Source organism: Synchiropus splendidus, chromosome 8, assembly GCF_027744825.2.
Source record: "Synchiropus splendidus isolate RoL2022-P1 chromosome 8, RoL_Sspl_1.0, whole genome shotgun sequence".
Lineage (NCBI taxonomy): Eukaryota > Metazoa > Chordata > Actinopteri > Syngnathiformes > Callionymidae > Synchiropus > Synchiropus splendidus.
The window spans coordinates 24841209-24860382 of NC_071341.1; the positions used below are offsets into that span (position 1 = coordinate 24841209).

Here is a 19174-nt window from a genome sequence, read left to right on the forward strand (position 1 = left end):
AGTCCTATGCTTCGCATGGGAGGTAGTGAATAACTTTCCAATTAACAGACGGCTTTAAATCAGTCATCGCTCCACATTGACGCGTGCTGATCAGTCAGCTGATATATGTTTCAGCCGGCGATCAATAGTCCCTGGTGGGTATTATGTAATCGCCACAGTGACCCTGGTAAAGCAGTGAGCAGAGGCAGATTGAAATTGATGGTGTCGGTCGAAACTTCATTTTCACACTGCCGAACATGACGTTACCAACACGCTTTACATATTGTCGTACATTTATTTGCAACCCAGCATTAATGCTCATCTCCAACCATCCAAGCTTTTATGTTTCGTTCAGGACTTCAGTGATCAATGGGAGGAGCGCACAACAAAACAGAAGAATTACAGCCACTAATAAAGCATTGTTTTATCCTGTGGGAGTTCACAGAGAAGATCCAGAAAACTAAAGGGAATGAGCTCATCAACTCTTGGATGTTCGTGAGAAGAAGACCACTTGTTGAGCGACTGTAAACTGGACAGTGTGAGGAGGTGCGGCGACACAAGTTTAACCAGAGTTGCCATGGTTACTGGCACTACTATCAAAGAAGACCTTGAGAGCTGGTTTACCTGTAGACCATGCCGGTCTGGCTCTTGATGGTGTCGTGCAGCGTCAGTGAATGGAAGTTGAGGAACTCCTCCAGCTTTTTCAGCTCTGACACATTGTTCTGCTTGTTAGTCGTCCACAGCATCAGAGGGGCGTAGGGTCGAGGGCCGATTCCGATGGACGCCTGGTTGACTAACCTGCCCTGGCCGGAGCCCTGGACCAGGCCTCTGGACCCCCTCTGTTTTGGGTTGGGGATATCCGGACAGGTGGCTTTGTATAGGTACATCTTCTCGCCGCTGTCCTCACTTGATCCTCTCTTTGAGCCTCCTCCGTCTGCTGTGACCCACAGGCATGTGCGCTCAGGGTAATCCAGGTAGGCCCGCTGCCCACGCGGCGCCACATGGACCAGGGGATTCTGGGCGGCTAAGTCTCTGACGAAGGCTCACATAAATATGCTGGGAGTGATTATCAAAAAGTCAAATGTTGAATCCCAGGAAAATCCACTGAACTACATGAAAAGTCATTGAATCCTCCTCGGGTCCACTCTGGAGAAGCGGCTCCTCACATGTCCTCCGCCATGGGCCGGGCCACATATGTTCTCTGTACACATGCACACATGCAGATAAAGCGAGAGAACGAGACAGAGAGAGAGAGAGAGAGAGAGAGATACATGGAGACAAGTGGCTCTCTCCTCCTCTCTCACCCAACGCACACACTCATGCTGTCACTTTGCCCCCTGCGCCGCCAGTCTACGTTATAAGCTCAGTTTGGTTTGGCTTCCTATTAAACGGCATGGGAATCTGGGACAGTTTTCCTACCCCGCCTCTGCTGCGACTCTCTCACTCCCCCTTTTTAGCCTTTTCCCCTCCACTTCCTTATCGTCTCCTCTGTATCCCCCCCTCTCATTTCTCCATCATCCTTCTTTTGTCTGAGTATTCCCTCAGTCTGGCTCCTCCTCCTCCGGAATTCAGCTCCTAATCTTTCCTTACGTTTGTTTTTCCATCATCACACATATAGCAGTTTGACAACTGGACTAGCTTTCTGCTTTGGCCTTCGTCTCCTGCAATGCGAGCATCCCAATCCACAGGAGGGTTTGACACAGCAAAGGAAACACACATAGACTCACACACAGCCGGCAGCATGTTTTGCACAAATGCACACAATCTACAAGAAGTGTTTTTATGATGAAGTCAAGCATTAAAAGCAATGGCAGGCCTCTTATTTATGCTCCATTTTCACTCTCACTGGCTCCTTTCCTCTAACTTGTAAGTCAGACACACACATCTCTCACCTTTGGCCCTCTCCCGGGATCCCTTCATGACATCATGTCTGGGGTCCTCCAGTAGATGGTGGGAATCATAAGACGTGCCATACTACCATATCAGGAAGTGTGGCACACCATGTTGCTACACACAATTTTCATACACACACACACACACACCAAACACAAGCCAAAAGTATATACATACTGTATATGGTACACTCATGGAGGAGCATTCCACTTGTGTTTCCGAGCTCATTTGACCAGACTAAATAGGTAATCCTCCCTCTGATCCTGGGTCTGCTCCCACCTGTCTAACCCAACATGCATGGAAAAGATCCAAGAGTTGATGAACTGGCAACTTCTCAAGACATCCAAATCACCTCACTGCCTTTAAAGGGAAGCTGCAACGCTTCCAAGACTCAACAACACTTGAGTTACCAAAATAGTTCCTGTGGAGCCGAAATTAAACGAGCACAACACCAGACCGTGGCAGACTGGAGACTGGGTTGTTAATTGTCGTTGGACAAACCCTGCTTCCATGACTACACTTGGAAAACCTACCAATAAATAATGGTCAAAACCTCTGGACGAGAGGTAAAGTCTCTCCACAAATTTCTCCCACAGACTGAGTCTAATCTGATTTGAGATTTTATGTTTTTTGCCTCTCAAGCTGCTGAGAATGTAAAGTTGCTGTAAAGGATTTGCTGAGAGAATCTATCTGGGACAGCTTGTGTTCCACCATAGACAAACAATAGTCGAGTGCTCTAGACCCTTTTCTATATGACAGACCAAAATATCATCCACATTTCATTTATGATGGTCATCTCAAAATTCATTCTTTCATCGCTCATGAAAAACATTCATGGATCTTTACTTCAGACAGGGTCCATTTTCTAATCTACAGAACATTCCCCGCAAAACAACCACGGTCTCAGACTTGGAGGAACTGAACTTCACACCAACTACTAATTTTTCTATGGGCAGTCCAGCACAATGAGATGAACAAACACAACCAAATCATATAATAAAAAGATAATGTTCACTGATGTTCGTTTACATTCTTGTATCAGCGTTTAGCTGCAGTTTTAAGCCTCAGAAGTACAGAACGCACCACTTTGCAGGTGATGAGTCATGACTCATTACAAGGATGTCTGTCAATATCAATATCATGTGTCAGTATCGAAATATTAACCTTCAAGATCATATTACCGCCAAATACAACATATCGTGTCAATATTCAATATCGAGACATGAACAATCAAGATGTTTGCTACATCAACGATCCTAATTTCTCATGCTTGACCTGTATATAAAGTTATGGCGGTGGAAAGGTCCATTTTTACACTTGCACTTCAATACAGCTTAAGCTTTAAACAACCAACACATTTCCTGCTTGCTGCTGAGCAATAGCTAAATCCAACCAGTGGCAGACATCCAACTCACCCTCTTTTCGTGCCATGTTTTAATGAGAAAGAAAAAAGTGTTGGTCATGTCACGGTCACAAAGAATCATGTTGGTATTGAAATAATAAGAAACATAGTCCATATTGTTCTGTCCCATCGCAGAACCTGCTAAAATATAAACCTGGACTGAACCGTCACGGCATATTAACCAACTTGAAACTGAAAACAAACCTCTAAACATCAGATTGAGCTTGCTACCTGCCAAGACAAGGACATGCCTCTGCTTTCTCCTGTGACCTGCAGCAGTCATGGCTCACACCGATTTGAATGTGACACTCAATGACAAAATACAGTACCAACAACATACATTGGAAGTCTGTTAAACCAATCCATATTGTCAGACTTTGGTGGATTATGATGTCAGTGACTGCAATCCCAAGTCAAGCACGGGTTGTTTCAGTGAATGAGCGCAGCATGGTTGAGCTCAACAGCAACAACTCTGGCCTTTCAAGACTGTGTTTACAGCTTGCAAGCTCCTTATACACACAAGAAGTGAAGCTGTGTTGAGATGCATTTGTTAAAATAATGTACAAAAACACAATAAAATACATGCTGACCGGATAAAATACACCATAGAAACCAAAACCGATCAAAAGGACCAAAGTGTTGAAGTCATGCGTTCAACGTTTTTATGCAGGTATCAGGTGCAGACTAAGCCCAAAAGGATTTTCACGAGAGGTCCATCTGTTATGTCACTTCTACAAACCTCTGTAGGACAGTCTCCGAGCTCAATGTCAAAAGCACAATGAAATTTAAAAAACGGTGGGGGACGAAACATCTAACTTTAGATCGCTGGCAATTAACCAATGGAATAATTGCATCAGCGCAGACATGCCAAACCCTCAGACATGCAGATTTAGTATGCGTGCTCCACAGAGCAGCTGTGTCCATTGTCCTGCAGGATGGATGGAAAATCTGACCCTGGCCGACAGAGGGAATGCCGGTCGAGCTCATGCAGCATCAGGCCGTTTGTAACAATGTAGTCATAGACACTGCATGCAAACAATTGGGTTCATTTCAGCCCGTGCAGGCACTGAGTACACTGTTTGGCAAATAATTTGGGAGAGGAACGTGTGCATCATCTGTTGTTTTCCTTGCTTTCATTTTGCCCCTGGTGACGAGAACATTGCTCTTTGTACCGTGCAGGTTCGGCGCTGACAAAAATACCCGTCCCATTCAGGGGCCAGGCAGAACAGTTGGGTCCCTGCTCCTTTCACGTGGCTACAAGTCTCAACAGTGGACTGAGCAAAGTGTTTCAACGTCCTAACACTAATTCATCACTAGCTTCGAAATGACTATAGAAATAATGCTTATTGTGTGACACAAAAAAACATTCCTAGGCGGCCTTTTTGTTTCATTTGACTTGGCGACAGCAGTAATTATGCTACTGATCATTTTCCAGGCCTGAGGGAGCGTCCTGTTCCTATTTAATACCATTGCGCTGGCCTACATTTCCCCAGTAAATCCCAGTGCTATTATCAGCTTCATCCTGGAGAATGAGAGCACGGTGAGAATCCTTATGTTTTCTTACACACGACAAAACTGGCCACCGGTGGAGGCTGTGGTCATCGACCTCTCATCTCCTCCAGGGAGCTCAGAGAACTATAGTGTCTACATGTCATAGACGAACATGGATCCGATCAAATTACGCACTCGGACTGTCATTACCTGCAACTGTATCAGTCTTAGGTGGTGCACAGAAATTCTTCTAAAGGACTTCAATAAGTCCTGACTGATTTCATGTGGCGCTATATATATATATATAATAATATATCGAGTGGTGGGGAACAAAATCAACTCTCAAATATGTTGCATTTTTCTAATGACAATATTAAAGACCAATACTTTGGCTCCGAATCATTTTTTTTTACCACATTATAAGTGCGAGAAGTGAGAAGTGTGGCCTGACAAAAGAGTCTGACGCTGAGAGAAGCAGCAGCCCAGTGCTAACATGTCAGCTGCTCAGTATAGCTCTGGAGGATTGTAGACACTGGAATAACACCATTCTCCAAAACTGTGAGGAAAGGAGTTTGATAGTGGCTACTTAATTCAGCTCTATAACGCAGGCTCTCAGAACCTGCTCTGGCACCTTGTTATTGCACACCAACTGCTTGGCATATTTATGAAGGGAGAACAATGCTCTTTATGAATACACAAATGCAACCACAGTCACCACTTTGACCAAATGTCTGTGGGAGCCTGGTCAAATATACTACAATATACAGTAGACATATTATTCGGTGTATTCACTTAGAATGCTCAAATTAAAGACAAAATGCCCAACAAGTTACTTGAAAGTAAGAATAGGCAAAACAAAGTGTCCACATGGTCTGTGCCATAGTTTCACAGTGAGCTAATGAGACCCAGAGGGAAACAGACACCACTTTGCCTGGTCCAGACTGTGTCACCATGTGTCCAGGTGGGTCATTCGAGTCTCTTCCTCTATAATGCACTGCCATTTGCTGAACCAGAGAGGTGTGAAAATGACACCAATCATTTTGGCAGCATCGGTCCATTCACCAACAAGGCTTGATCATTTATCGTCAATGCAACAGTCTCATGTTGCTACACCTGTGTCTGCTCTGCCAAGCCAGCGAGGAAATCATCGCAGGGCGGTCGGAAACTACCTCCAGTTCCTTTTTAGAAAAATGTGCCTGACAGAGAAATGAAAAATGATGATGCTACTGAAGCAAATCTAAAACACCCTGGCACTTTGGAAGTCATTGTAGCAGAAAGGTGTGAAATGTAGCAGGCAATCAGCTGTGGCTACACTGAGGGCCTTTTTTGACATCACCTGCTCAGAGGTAGGCGTTGAAGTCAGCAAAATGTCATGAACAGATTCAATAATATTCAACTACGAGTGAAACTATTCACCAGCAAGACACTTTCGGTGTGAGCCGGGTGACGACGCGCAACAGCTCAAACTCATTTTCTCTCACACTGGAGTTCATCATATTGTAAATCACGAGCCTCCGCCCTTGACTGCGCCACAAACTGATGCCCTTGGTGCTTCATCATCCACTTTCATTGCCGCGCAGCGCTTTGTTTCTCTAAATGAGCCAAAAGTAGCCATGCAGCCAGAGAATGAAGAGCGAGGGGAGATGATGAAGGCAGCTGACAGGAGTGAGGCTGGGACGGGACGCCGATGGATTATGCTTTCAGTGATGAGAAAAAAGAAATGGTAAGAGATGAGAGTCAAATGGAACGGGAGGGCGCAATAGTGTGAGAAACGCTGAGATTAGAACTTCAAAAAGATGCTTGTCATAGCCTGGGAACAAAGTGTAGCAGCGGCTGTCAATCACTGGGGCAGGAATCAAAACACTCCCCGCAGCCGTCATGTTTTGTCACCATGGCGTTACAAGACGTCAACACTGTCAAACGCACTGAGACAGATGCCAGCTATTAGCATTAGCACCAGCTCAGATGACACAACTCTAAGCTGTGGGTCGTTATGACCAACATGACTCCTCCGACAAACAACGCTCACAAATGTAATGATAGAACAGTTTGAGGGGGGACGCGGGGGTTACTTACGGATCAGGTGTCTCTTACAGCCCTGACCAAAAATACTTAAATAATCTACCAGCATAAATAGTCGCACCATGTGGATTTACTGCCCAGTGCAGACTCCTATTCCTGGCTCTCCTAAATGGCAGTGGTAATGGTGTCGGTGTAGGCATTAAGACATGAGGGGGCTGTCACATCACAGCCATATTAACAAGATTGGGGTAACAAAACAATACGCTTGATAGTGTCTCAGCTGTTACTTAGATTGTGGGCGCTAGGGCTTCAGAAGGACTACACTGGATGACTACGAAATACTTTAATGTTTTTGCACTGGATCTGATCAGACTGTCTCGGAGCTGCACCTCTACTGAAGAAACCAGGAATGTCTCTGGGCAGCATCTGGAATTTGTCACGCCTCCTCATCAACGGCGCGTGCACAGTCGCGCATATGTGATGATGATGATGGTGATGAAGGTAGATTGGCAGCTATAGTGGACCATTTAAATGTCATCCTGAACTCCACGCCAGAGTGTGGCTTTTATGCATTCACAACAACAGAAGGAAGCATGACAGAATCCACACTGACCTGTAGGGCATGCCAGTCTTATGGGTGACTGTTTCTTCTTTGCCCAATCCAAACATCTTCAGGTACCAGTTGGTCTCCATCTCCCTTATAAGTGTGGCTTTGTGTCGATGTTGCGCCCCCTGCTTTCCAGCAGAGGCACTGCGCCTGGCCTCCTGGGAGTTGCTGCGGTGGGCTTTGGTCCCACTCAGGGAGGCCACCGAATGTTTGCGGTGCAAGTGTGGTGGCTGGCCAGCCGGACCTCCCACGCCGCCGCCGCTGCTCCGTGCGGCTAACATGGCCTGGACGGCGGGTCACAGCTTGAGGAGAAGAGAAGGATGTTCAGGTGGGCAGCAGCTATTAAATCCAGCTGGACAAAATCACTCCAACTCTAGACATGGAGATGGACGTCACATGAAGTCGCCTCCAGCTTCCTACCGTCCCAAACTCTGGATTTGTTTTGGGCCTGTCTGTTGTCTTACGTCTGTCTGTGCCCGAGTGCTCTCTGGCCTCTTATAGTCTCATACGCCCTGAAACTAGATCCCTGTTTCCTTGTCTCGTCACTGCCTAAAAGGAGGGAACCAAACATGCCAGGGTGTCAACAATGCCGCACACACTCATCCAGTACACTCACCCAAGTCAAAGTCAACATCATGCACCGCAATCCAGGAACATGTTTAGCACAATGAAACCATGGAAGAGTGTCAACTGTGTCAAAGCTGGCAATCAAAAGAAACATAGTAAATGTTGCTCAATGTGCTAATCCGCAGCACGTTCTTATAATGTACTGTGAATTACAAATGTCATGAAAGGGAATGTAGGCAGGACATGAGCACTTCACCAAGCATTGCTCTGGCACAGCCATTGTCCACTGAAACATCCAGGAGCAGCAACACCAACGTTTACAGAGTCCAAAACTGCCACTAATAACTATGACGCAGCAGAAGAAACGTCCCGAGCCATCCATTTGCTGGCCCTGTCTGTATTTTTGGCCGGCGCACAAGATTAACTCAAAGAAAGTGAAGGTGAATATTAAGGGAAGGTGGCTCTGAGGAGGCGTCCAGGAGAGGCATCTGTTGGCTCATCACCTCTGGGGTCAGGAGGGACGGCATGCTGATGAAATGCTAATTCATGTTCATGCAGCAGAGCAGGAGCTGCCTGATACGGCCCTTCAGCACCTGACTCCACACTCTCTCACAACGACGCTGTCACTGAGGGGAGAAGGCACAGAAGGACAGAGTGGAATCCATCTTTGCTGACTCACCCTTAACACTATTAAGAGCATAGTACATAGCTACATTTATGGTGTCATGTTGGCTCATTAATAATGGACTTGTTTTTAATTATGAATGACAGATTCACAGAAAACCAGACAGCTGGACATCGAGACGTTTATCTGAATTACGAGTCAGGCCCTGAAACTGAGGACTTGTAGGACGACATCCAAGAGGGGTCAAGTGTGTAGATCAGCGACGCGGTGACTCCGTCAATTATTCAACCGAGTAATGAGACCCTGATAGTTCCTCGGACTTTCTCGCGGGGGGTCAGGGAAGATGGGTCCGGGTCAGTGCTGACAATACAGAGATGGAAGATGAAGTTCAGCACGTCTGCTGAGGGCTGCGTTTAACAGATGACTCCTGCATTGCATCACAGTAGATGTTTGGTCAGCAGGAATCTGACTGATAACATATAACACATCTATAAACCAAGAAGCGTAAACACACACACCTGGACCACATGATAAGCTCAGACAATGCTGTGACCTTGAGACAATAACCACTTGTGTTTTGCCATGTGACTCCCATCACCTTTCAGCATCACCACCATTTAATTTTTGTCCATGGAAATTGTGTTTCCTTTCTTTGACATACAGACTGTCATCTTTGTTAACTCATCATTTGCAAGCTTATTGGCTATTTTTCATGAACATGGAAGTAAAAAAAAAAAACATCTGCAGACACCTTCAGCAGACATGATTCGACTCTGCAGTAACACGCATGCGAAAGCATGCGACCACATAGATGAAAAACAATCATGTTTGGAAACTTTCCAGGTGAAAATCATGTTCACTGATGATATTAAATTTCTTCTGAGGTGGGCAATTGTCTACTGAGACTGAGACGGTTCTGATTTTTAAGTAGTAACCCGCTCATGTCAATCACGAGGCTTTTGTCCTCAAACCAGGAAGTAGAAGCTTCATCTGAAGTTCAATTTCTCATTTAAAAAAGTGTCGGAACTGGAAGATGTGACGTCATCACCAGGGGGCAGCACGGACACATTGGTGGTCTACAGTGGTGTTGATGGAGCAGATACAGATTTTGACCCGCTGTGCTGGGGTTTCTCTCTTGAATGCTGAGATTTTCCCAGCACAGGGCCACACCAACATCCATGTCCACACCTTCAAAGAGCTACGCTAACGTCAGTCCTCTTGGTTTGTTGCCAGAGCATTAGAAGGCCACCTACAGGTCTGACGTGATGTGAACTACACTGTTTTTCATCATTTTCAGTGGATTCATATGGCTCCATTTTTACTTTTATGAACACGTTTAAGACAGTGATCACACATGTGACGACTAGAGACTGACTGAGCTGGACCACAGTTACAACAGGAAAATAACACAGCAAATAAGACAAGTGTAGAACAGAGAGTCAAGGGGAGGGTTTGCATACTGAAGAATAGCACATGACTATAGGAACCATGCAAGGCCAGGCCAGACCAGACAGAATAATAACCTGACTGTTATTAGCATTAACTGCAGCAGAAGAGGGATTTCTGTCTCAAGTCTCCATCATCTCCAAGACTGAAGCTGTTCATCATATTAAATGTCAGCCCCGGGCCAGAACACCAAACATCAACCAGCTAATGTAACGTCGCCCAAGGTCTCTGCCAGCGTAAAACCTTCACGCAAAGTCAATCCAATCTGACTTCAGTGACGCTCAGAGAGAAATCCTAGCATCCAGAAAACCAGTCATTCAACTCCTCAAGTCAGACGCAAGTCGATCCAGCGAGGAGGGAGGCACACAGGCTGCTGTGGCATCTCCTCAAGTCCTTCATTAACACACCGTGCAGTATTCATGAGCGAAATATAGGATGAAAACACATTCTTCAGGAACACAAGAGGCATCCAGAGGCCTCCACCGCAGCTTGACCAGCAGTTCTTCCTTTGGTCAGGGAAAGATTGAAAAGCACTCTTTACAGTGAGTGACTACTGAGCAAGCAGACGCTCCTTTGATATTCTAATAGTCCACAGCCTGGCATGCACCAAGCTCCCAATTCCTTCAAGGTTTACATAAGACGACGAGTTATTAGAGAAGGTGGAAAATGGATTTGTCTTGATACGGTTCACAAACACCTAATGACTCATCTGGAGCTCAAAGGATCCTTTACACTTGAGGCCCAGAAAAGAAGATATCAATGTCTGTATGACTGGAAACTATTTCCTTCCAGTGAAAAGCCCCAGGGACCACAGTGAAGGCTGGTGGTGAGGGACAGCCATGATCATGGATTAATACATGACTGCATTATAACATTGAGGGGTAAGGAATTGAGAAAATCATGGGGTGTTTCTCGAAACTCATCGTGACACCGACCCAGCTATGAACACTTACGTGGGACTGTTTTAGTCATCTCAGCTGTTCTAGTGATGCATATGGTAACAGCCCCAAAAATATAGCCTTGTTTACTTTGCACCCATTATAGTGTACCGGGGGACACACACACGATTTAAGGCAGGGCTCTTCCGTTCTCTCTTGTTCTCGCCTTTTCCGTGTGAATGGACAGGCTCTTTTAAAGAAACAATGGCCAACTCTCTGTTATCAGTCAAAGGAAATCTATCCAGCTAACTAACTCCAGGGGCTTTGGAACAACCAAGAGATGGTGTCCCGCACCAGTCGGTCTCCTCCTGAAGCACAGAGGTGTCACGCTCGGTCTGGGCCCATGTTCCACTTCCACGCTACAGTGACTATTATCATGTCTAATGGTCTGAGAATAACGACTGCTGAGAGCATTTCCTCATTACTGTTCTTTTGCTTTTACATGAATACACTTCATAGAGATGACTAATCAGAAATATGATGGTACTAACTTGGTAGTGTAGGATTCATGGAAGGGCTCCTCACCAAACGGGCATGGCGGATGTTGTCAGGTACATCTTCGCCACCGACACCCAGGTGACCGGCCGGACACCGCCAGCACGGCCACTTCCGGTTCTGGAACAACAACAGCGTCAGTGTGACAAACATCAGCGCGGCCGAGTTGGGATTCGTTTGACGTCATAACTCTGACAGAACTCTATCGATTCATAAGAGCAGACAGACATGAACAGTCACATGAATTACAACTGGCTTCTTGTCAAACAGCTTCCACAAATAAATGCTACATGACGCCCCGTGTGTGCTTGTGTCATAGCAATAACAACGCTGCTACATTATTCGTGGTGCTTTCTTCAAAGCTGCTAGGGTCTGAAAAAGGAGGCACCTGCACCTGCAATTACAACACCCGCTGTTTTGCTGACAAACAACGCCACTTTTCGGTCATTTCCCCACGAACGCTAAACAAAATGCTCATATTCTCACAGGTGTTTCTTGAACTTACGCTTCCACCGCGGTGCCACTCGACCCTGACTTCATGAAAACCACGAGTTTGGGACCATCAGGTCGACTTCTTTATGCAATTGCGTTTTATGTGTGAAAGCGCCCTCGTGTGGCGATTGTGTTCATTACTACACTGAACCCATGGGTTGATAATTGTGCTTTAAAAAAATCTATTGAGAAAGCACACCCATAAGCACAATAAACAATGATGAATATGAAAAATTATATCGTAAAAACACTGTACTAATTGTATTTTAATTCCAATCACTGTTTTCGCTCGATTTAAACGACAAAAAAAGTCAAGCTTTATATTAGAAATTACTACCACGTGCTGAGCCCCCACCTGACGTCATCGTCATCCATCAGGTGGCAGGGCCGACGAGGCCCATGAGGACTTTCTCAGAGCCTAATTGAAAATCGACGGAGTCGTTTGGATGGTCAGCAAGCCGTTAGTCATCCGTGACGGGTTTATATCTGGCTGGCCGAGTTCTGTTGCTGTCGAGGGTCTGGGTGACAGGATGACAGACAGACGCAGGGGAGTCCCCAGCACCGCTGCCCCTGAAGAAGCCCGCTTCACGGCGTCACCTCTGAGCTCAGGAGTCACATGACGAGGCGGCGTTTCTGTTGGGACGGTCAGCGCACCACGCTTCACCACAAATGAACTTCAGGTCGACTTTATTATTCAACTGTGATATGGTGACAAGGAAACACAGTCGCTCCTACTGAGTTGAATATCTGCCGCAGTATTGCATATATATATATAGCTATGAACATCAATGACCTCCACCTGAGTGAAGACTAATGTTTCTGTCGCACGTGAGCTGTGATGATCGTTCTTTTTTTTTATTATTCATTAATCATCGAGGTTAGTGGAGGCACTGGTGGCCGTGACCTCTGTGGCAGCGGTGGCCAGGGAGGCCGAGGTGCCAGTCGACGATCCGTCACGAGGTTTGGCTCTCGGCCGCATCATCTCCTCCGTGTTTCGCTCCGGTTTGATCAGAAGAACGTAGCACTTGGGAAGGAAGATGCAGCTGAGGAGGCCGAAGCTGGAGGCCAGGATGGCAAAAATCTGAACAGCGACCATGAACTTGCCTCGTGTGCTGAGGTAGGCCGGCACGAAGGAGATCCAGACGATGAAGAAGACCAGCATGCCGAAGGTGAGGCACTTGGCCTCGCTGCGGGATGGAAAGGGAGGCTTTAGAGGCTGGCGCCCAGACGTGCGTCTGGCAGACTGGCCAACCTGAAGTGGTCCTCCAGCTTGCGAGCCAAGAAGGCGAAGATGAAGGCCAGCAGGGCCAGCAGGATGTCGTAGGCGAAGATGCAGCAGATGAACACCACCGAGCCTTCGTCGCACTCCAGAATGATCTTGATGTTCTGCGCAGACGTGTTCTTGACCGGGAAGGGCGGGAGGATGATGAGCCACACTGTGCAAGCCACGGCCTGTTGAGGAGACCAGCTCAGTCAGAAGCCACAAACACAGTCCTGCAACACAAACAAGTGTGTCTGCAGGTGTGCGTGCTTGTCTCCAGGTCCTCCTAGGGACCAATTATTGGAAACACACTACTTGCAAGGACAATTTGCGCTGTGGGGCCATTTTCACCGGTGTCCACAAGTCCAAGCCTCAACATGAGGATGAAACTAACTGGGTCATTATGACTGGGGTCAGGTGTTTTGGAGGGTTCGGTTCAGGAGGAGAGGCTGGGGAAAGGGTGGTGAGGGTGGCAAGGAAGGAACCGGGACTTGCCAAAGCTAAGGCTGAGCTGTCAGGTGTGGCGTACACCACAGTCACTGCACCAATGGCCAGAAAGAAGTGCAGAACTGCAGGCATTAATAACTGACATAAACAGTTCTGGGAATCGATATCATTGACGGACACCCGAGAGCGTTACCTGAACCAACGTGGCTGCGGCTGTTACGGCCCTCTGCTGGGCAAATGTGAGGGCGTCAACCTCAGGTCTGGTGAAAGCCGGCAGGTCACTGCTGTGGTTGGTGTTTGTGACAATGACGTCGGGGCCGCCGCTGCTCGCTGCCGCCTCTGCCGCAGCTTTGGCGGCCTTGGCGGCGGCTTTGGCTCTGGAGCGAGCCGTCTTCAGGACCTGAGCCCTCAGCATCAGGACCAGGGACTTGGCTGAGGAGAGGAGGGAGACGAGAGCTCAGAGTGAGTATGGCAGTACTGGTGGACGAGACGTGGCCTTCGTACCCATGATGGAGGAGAGACAGAGGGCGAAGCCCAGCGCCAGGGCCACCTGACTGGTCATGCAGCTCCAGTGTCGAGGCTCCCCGAGGAAGACGATGGAGCACAGGAAGGTCACCACCAAGGAGAAGAGCAGCGAGAAGCTCAACAGAGAGTCGTTGGCTTTTACCAGAGGAGAGCCAAGGTGAAGCACGAACACCACCTGGGGGGGGACATTTCACTTGGTTTATTCCAAAGTAAGGCTCTGACGGAGGGTTCAATGCATCATCTCACCCCGACTGACACTGTCACAAGAGCCCCGAAAGCTGAGATGACAATGAGAGTGATTCCCAGAGGTTCCCCAAAGTCCAGGAACTCGATGATTTTTGGCACACAAGCATCATGAGCGTCATTGGACCAGTGATCCTCACCGCACAGGAAGCACTCACGAGCATCTGGCGGGGCCATGAAAGACTCATTTCAGTGTTTGGCTCCCAACAAGAGAAGGTTGTCTCTGAGTGCACTTGAGGCTCATCTGATGGTTAGAAGTGTTTGTGTTCCTCTGTTTGACAGGAAACAAAGTCAAAAACCGGGATTTCAATTTCCTGGAGATGTATGGAGGGATATCTCTGCCATCCAGATTTGAATACGAAACACAATTGGACTCGAAAAAAATAAGTATTTTAAAAAGTTTGAACATCAATAATATGATTCAAGTTAGTAATACAAAGATGTTTTTTGTTTCAAATTGTATTTATGAATTCAAATGTTTGGTTTTTTTTTCAATTCAAAACTTTTTTCAGGAGTACAAATCTTTTTTTACGATTGAAATACTGATGGCACAGAAATGGCGTTGGGGGCGTGTCCTTGACTCTGGTCCATGATTGCAGTGCTGAAGCGCTGGTGACGTTGCATTCACTCTCGTTGGAGGAAATTGGAGATCACAGAATCATACAGCGTGGCATGATTCACTTCTTTTTATATTAGATTAGATTGGAGCAGTGTGTTGGATCTGCACTTTTCCTCCCATATCCACAGCCACATTTGTATTCAGATCTCGATGGCAGAGATATTCCTCCAAAGGTGATGTTGGAGATGAACCATGGGACAGTTCCTCATGACCATCTGATCCACAAATCATTTCAAGATGTGTCACTCTCTGTGGTGCAGGATGAGGTCACCGCCTCAATTCAATGCTTCACACGCATCACTGTCTCCAGCTGAACATGAGGCCTTGAATTCTATCCACCAGACAAGCCATAACTGACTCGGTTAAAAAAGAGAAACTACAGGTGCAAACAAAGGGCTCGGCTCAGATCTTCATTTCTAATAATAATTCTGATCATTCCATTTCATCAGGCCCCAATTTCACTTCATTTAAGAGCAAATATGAGCAACGGTTGATGAACCAACCATTGTTGGCGGCAAAAATGCTTTCAATGAACTAACTGAATTCGCCAGCCTGTCACTTTGCCATGGTGAGAGGCTGGTGGAACTGCGAGGCCAGAGCCCACTAGGCGGCGCTCTCTGCCCAGTTCCAGTGTGATTTCCCATGCTGTTTCATGTGAAGCCGCGGCACGGCGCGGCACTGCGCAGCATGGTGCGGCACGGCGCGACAGACGGACACACTGACTGGTGGTGTTGCTGATCTCTCCATCGGCGCAGGGGATGCAGTCGAAGCAGCAGACCGGCTCGCCCTGTCTGATGCCCTTCCTGGTCCCGGGCGGACAGTTCTCGCTGCACACCGATCGAGGCGGCTGGAACACACTCGCAGTCAGCAGCAATCAAGCAGAAGAAGTCGTGCGACCTGAAGAGACTGACCTGCAGCCGGTCACTGTTCCACAGGATGGAGTCATTCCTGATGGTCATCTGACTTCCCGGCGCGGCTGATCCGTTATACTGGCCCACGGTGACGTAGGAAATCTCCCCGTTACCATCCACGCTCCAGTTGATGATGTCGTAGTAGCCTTCCACGTCGCCATTTTCAAAGAAGATCTCCTCATCCGTGTGAGGCACTTTGAAATGGACGTTCTTGACGTAGTACATCAGCTGGGACGGAGGCAGAGGGAGAGGTCCTTATAGCAGCGCGGCTATGTTAGCGCGGTGCGCAGAGACACCTACCTGCCAGGGTTCAAAGTTGCTGATGTCGGCACAACTGTTGCCATGAAACGGCCCTCCACCCGGAGCACAGTTCTCCAGGTTGTGCAGGGCGTGAGCGACGGCGTACACAGCTTTGTAGACGCTGTGAGGAAGGGCACGCGGTGACACACCTCATGATCATTATCTGATGCGTGTCAACTGACCTGTAGGTGATCCGCAGCTGGGAGACGTCAGAGTAGGTGTTGTTGAGCTGAGCCAGCAGCTCACGGCCCGAGCACAGGCCCTCAGGACGCCCCCCTGCCACCCGGGGCCACGTCCCCTTCCTCTCTCCGACGCCGTCTTTTGCCATTCTCAGAGCCTTACCGTAGTCCAGCGTACAATTAAACATCTGCAAGAAGATCACGGTGATCTGAAGCCATCACTGCCTTCCATTTGTCTTCCACGTGTGAATGTTCACGTACGGTTTCCCAGAATTCCTCGGTGAGAGGGTCGGAGTAAGGGTCAAGGTCCAGCAGGTGCTGCTCCAGCCCAGGAATGTGAGCGCTCCTCACGCCGAAGCCCAGCGTGCCAGCCAGCACGGAGCTCACCTGGAGACCCAGAGGGACGGTCAGGCCTCTGCCACCTTGAAGAGAGCGTGAGAGCTTCTCCCTTACCCCCGGCTGATTGATCAGAGCAGACGTGACCCAGGCCTCGCTGGCGATCCACGTGCGCTCGGAGACATTGTGGCGCAGGAGCTCCTGGACCAGAGGACTGAGGTCCACGTCGGATGAGAAGACCACGATGATCTTGGCGCTGGACTCCACCACGGTTCTGACAATGCGCTGGATGGCTTCTGGAGAGCTGACCTGGACAGAGACAAGGCTGGTGAAGGCCGTGCTTGTCTGGGCCGCCTCCTCCGCTGTGCTGCTTCTGGTCGACATCCACGATGAAAACATTCTCACACGACACTGCCTGAAGAGAGCCTCACCTTGGGGAGAGTTTCGGAGAAGGAGATGCAGACACCGGCCTCCTCCACTTGGGATCTGAAGTCTTTGATGCCGTACTTGCCGTAGTCATCGTCGGCGGCGATGGTTCCCACCCAGGTCCAGCCGAAGTGCAGCACCAGCTGGGCCATGGCTCTGGACTGGTGCTTGTCGTTGGGGATGGTCCTGAGGAAGGTTGGGAACTGGAACTTGCTCTGGAGAGCAGAGCAGGACGAGGAGTAGCTGACCTTCAAACGACAGCAAGAGAAGAGCTCAGCTCTCATGTCCTGAGAGCAACAGGTGCCAACCTTATCAAAGTCCACACGGTGTCATTTATCTTGATCACTACAACTGTGATTCATCTGTCGCATTGAAAGTACTACGGTCTTGGTCTTGACCTTGGACTGGGTCTCAGTCTTGGTATACTCAGTCCTGGTCTTGGTGTTGGTCCAGGTTTCGGTCTCAGTCTTGGGAGACCCTGACCTGCTCTAGACTTGATCTAAGACCTAAATGGTCTGACTACACCATGATGAACTCTGGCAAAACTCTGGCAAAACACACAGGTACCAAACTGGTAGCACAACAGTGGCACTGAGGAGAAGACAGGAGGCAGAGCTGGAGGTAGCAGAGATGAAGATGCTGAGCTTCTCTCTGGGAGAGGAGGCGTAGAAGAAGAAGAAGAAGAAGAGGAGAAAGAGGAGAACAAGAAGAACAAGAAAACGGAGTAAGAGTTTGGAACTGCCAGGCAGAAGGTGGAGAGGACGGCCAAAGAGGAGACTGACGGAGGTGGTGAAGGAGGACATGAGGTCTGTAGGTTTGAGAGGAGAGATGGAGGAAGATGATCCGCTGTGGATCGCACAGAGAAAGAAGAACTCCACTGGACAGAAACACTAGACAGGAACCACATGTTCAACAAACAGAGACAAAGAGGCAAGTGAAGCACTAACGGTCCGACACACCTGTGGAAAGTAGTAGAGACCCAGTATCCGGGCAGTGGCGATGGACAGATCGGAGCCCCCGGCCCCCACCAGCGCTGCCAGGGGGGCTCCATTGCCGCAGCGATAGTTGGGGACAGCCTCGTCCTGCCCGGTCAGGTAGGTGAGCGTGCCCTCCACAGCCTTGGAGATGGTGAAGCAGGAGTCGTAGATGACGTAGCCCAGGTCCGTGTTGGGCAGCAGGTCTTCCCTGCCGTTGATTTCGTTGATGGCAAACAGCATCGTCTGAGTCCAGCGGAAGGTGCGGTAATTGAACCTGGGTAGGATCAGACAAAAGTCATTTCGTGGAAGGTTTCATGGACCTGGGCTGTGAACGTGAGGAGAGTGCTGGACCGAGCCTGGAGTTGAACTGATCAGGTCTTTCTCATGGAGGAAGGGCGGTCGGAGGATGGGACATGACTCCAAACCCACCGTCGTGTCAAACACATCTCCTCTCCACGTTTCTACAGCTCTTGTCAGGAGGGACCTGCCTCTGGTCACATGGCTGTATCCAAGCCTAATCGGTCCCTGAGGGGGCGCTGTCCTGCTCACTACTGTCAGGTTTTTCATCTCCAGGGTTGAATATATTCAATCAAGACAGTCATTCAATTAAGACAAGAGACAGGGCAAAGAGGGCGAGAGACAGCAGCTGCTCACCCCTCACATCCAGAAGAGACCGGCAGCCTGGAGGTGTTGCCATCCTGGCCAGCGATGCGCTTGTGAATGGGAAACATGCCTCCGATCACCACCTTCTTCTTCTCCACATCTTTGTAGCCGCCCAGGTTGAACTTGGCCTTCAGCTTGCATGAAGACTCGGAGCAAACGCTTAGAGAGAAGTGGAAAAAGGCGCACAATCCAAGCAAAAGGCGCGTGGCTTCCATGCTGCCGAGGAGCTGCCAGGAGCTCTGCAGCCCAGTCAGAGTGGAGTGAAGGCAGTGAGGGTTGGCAGGTGTCTGCTGGGCTCTCAGGGGAGCTGCTGCTCCAGGTAACCTGAGC

The 19174-nt window shown here is 48.6% G+C and overlaps 2 protein-coding genes across 5 annotated transcripts in view; both read right to left on the minus strand.

Annotated features, from left to right (window-relative positions):
- kcnab1a (potassium voltage-gated channel subfamily A regulatory beta subunit 1a) overlaps window positions 1–12054 on the minus strand; it is a 64653-nt gene extending 52599 nt beyond the window's left edge. For 2 of the 4 annotated variants that reach the window (XM_053872337.1, XM_053872340.1), the window contains exons 1-3: window positions 11971–12054; window positions 11462–11585; window positions 7401–7696 (exon numbers count right to left, since the gene is read on the minus strand). In XM_053872337.1, coding sequence (XP_053728312.1) covers window positions 7401–7675 — 275 coding nt within the window. In that variant the 5' untranslated portion in view covers window positions 7676–7696; window positions 11462–11585; window positions 11971–12054. Of the gene's footprint in view, window positions 1–603; window positions 1277–7400; window positions 7697–11461; window positions 11586–11970 lie in introns of those variants that run through there. The other 2 variants (XM_053872339.1, XM_053872341.1) reach the window with 2 other exon arrangements.
- A 768-nt stretch (window positions 12055–12822) lies between these two features.
- On the minus strand, window positions 12823–18927 carry LOC128763642 (vomeronasal type-2 receptor 1). The gene is made up of 14 exons (XM_053872658.1): window positions 18836–18927; window positions 18164–18455; window positions 17210–17452; window positions 16896–17087; window positions 16704–16829; window positions 16446–16630; window positions 16264–16384; window positions 15964–16191; window positions 15776–15899; window positions 14437–14597; window positions 14170–14365; window positions 13859–14097; window positions 13210–13409; window positions 12823–13144 (listed from the first exon to the last, which is right to left on the minus strand). The coding sequence occupies exons 1-14, from the start codon at window positions 18910–18912 to the stop codon at window positions 12823–12825; spliced, it is 2706 nt and encodes a 901-aa protein (XP_053728633.1). The 5' UTR covers window positions 18913–18927.
- Window positions 18928–19174: the final 247 nt, after the last annotated feature.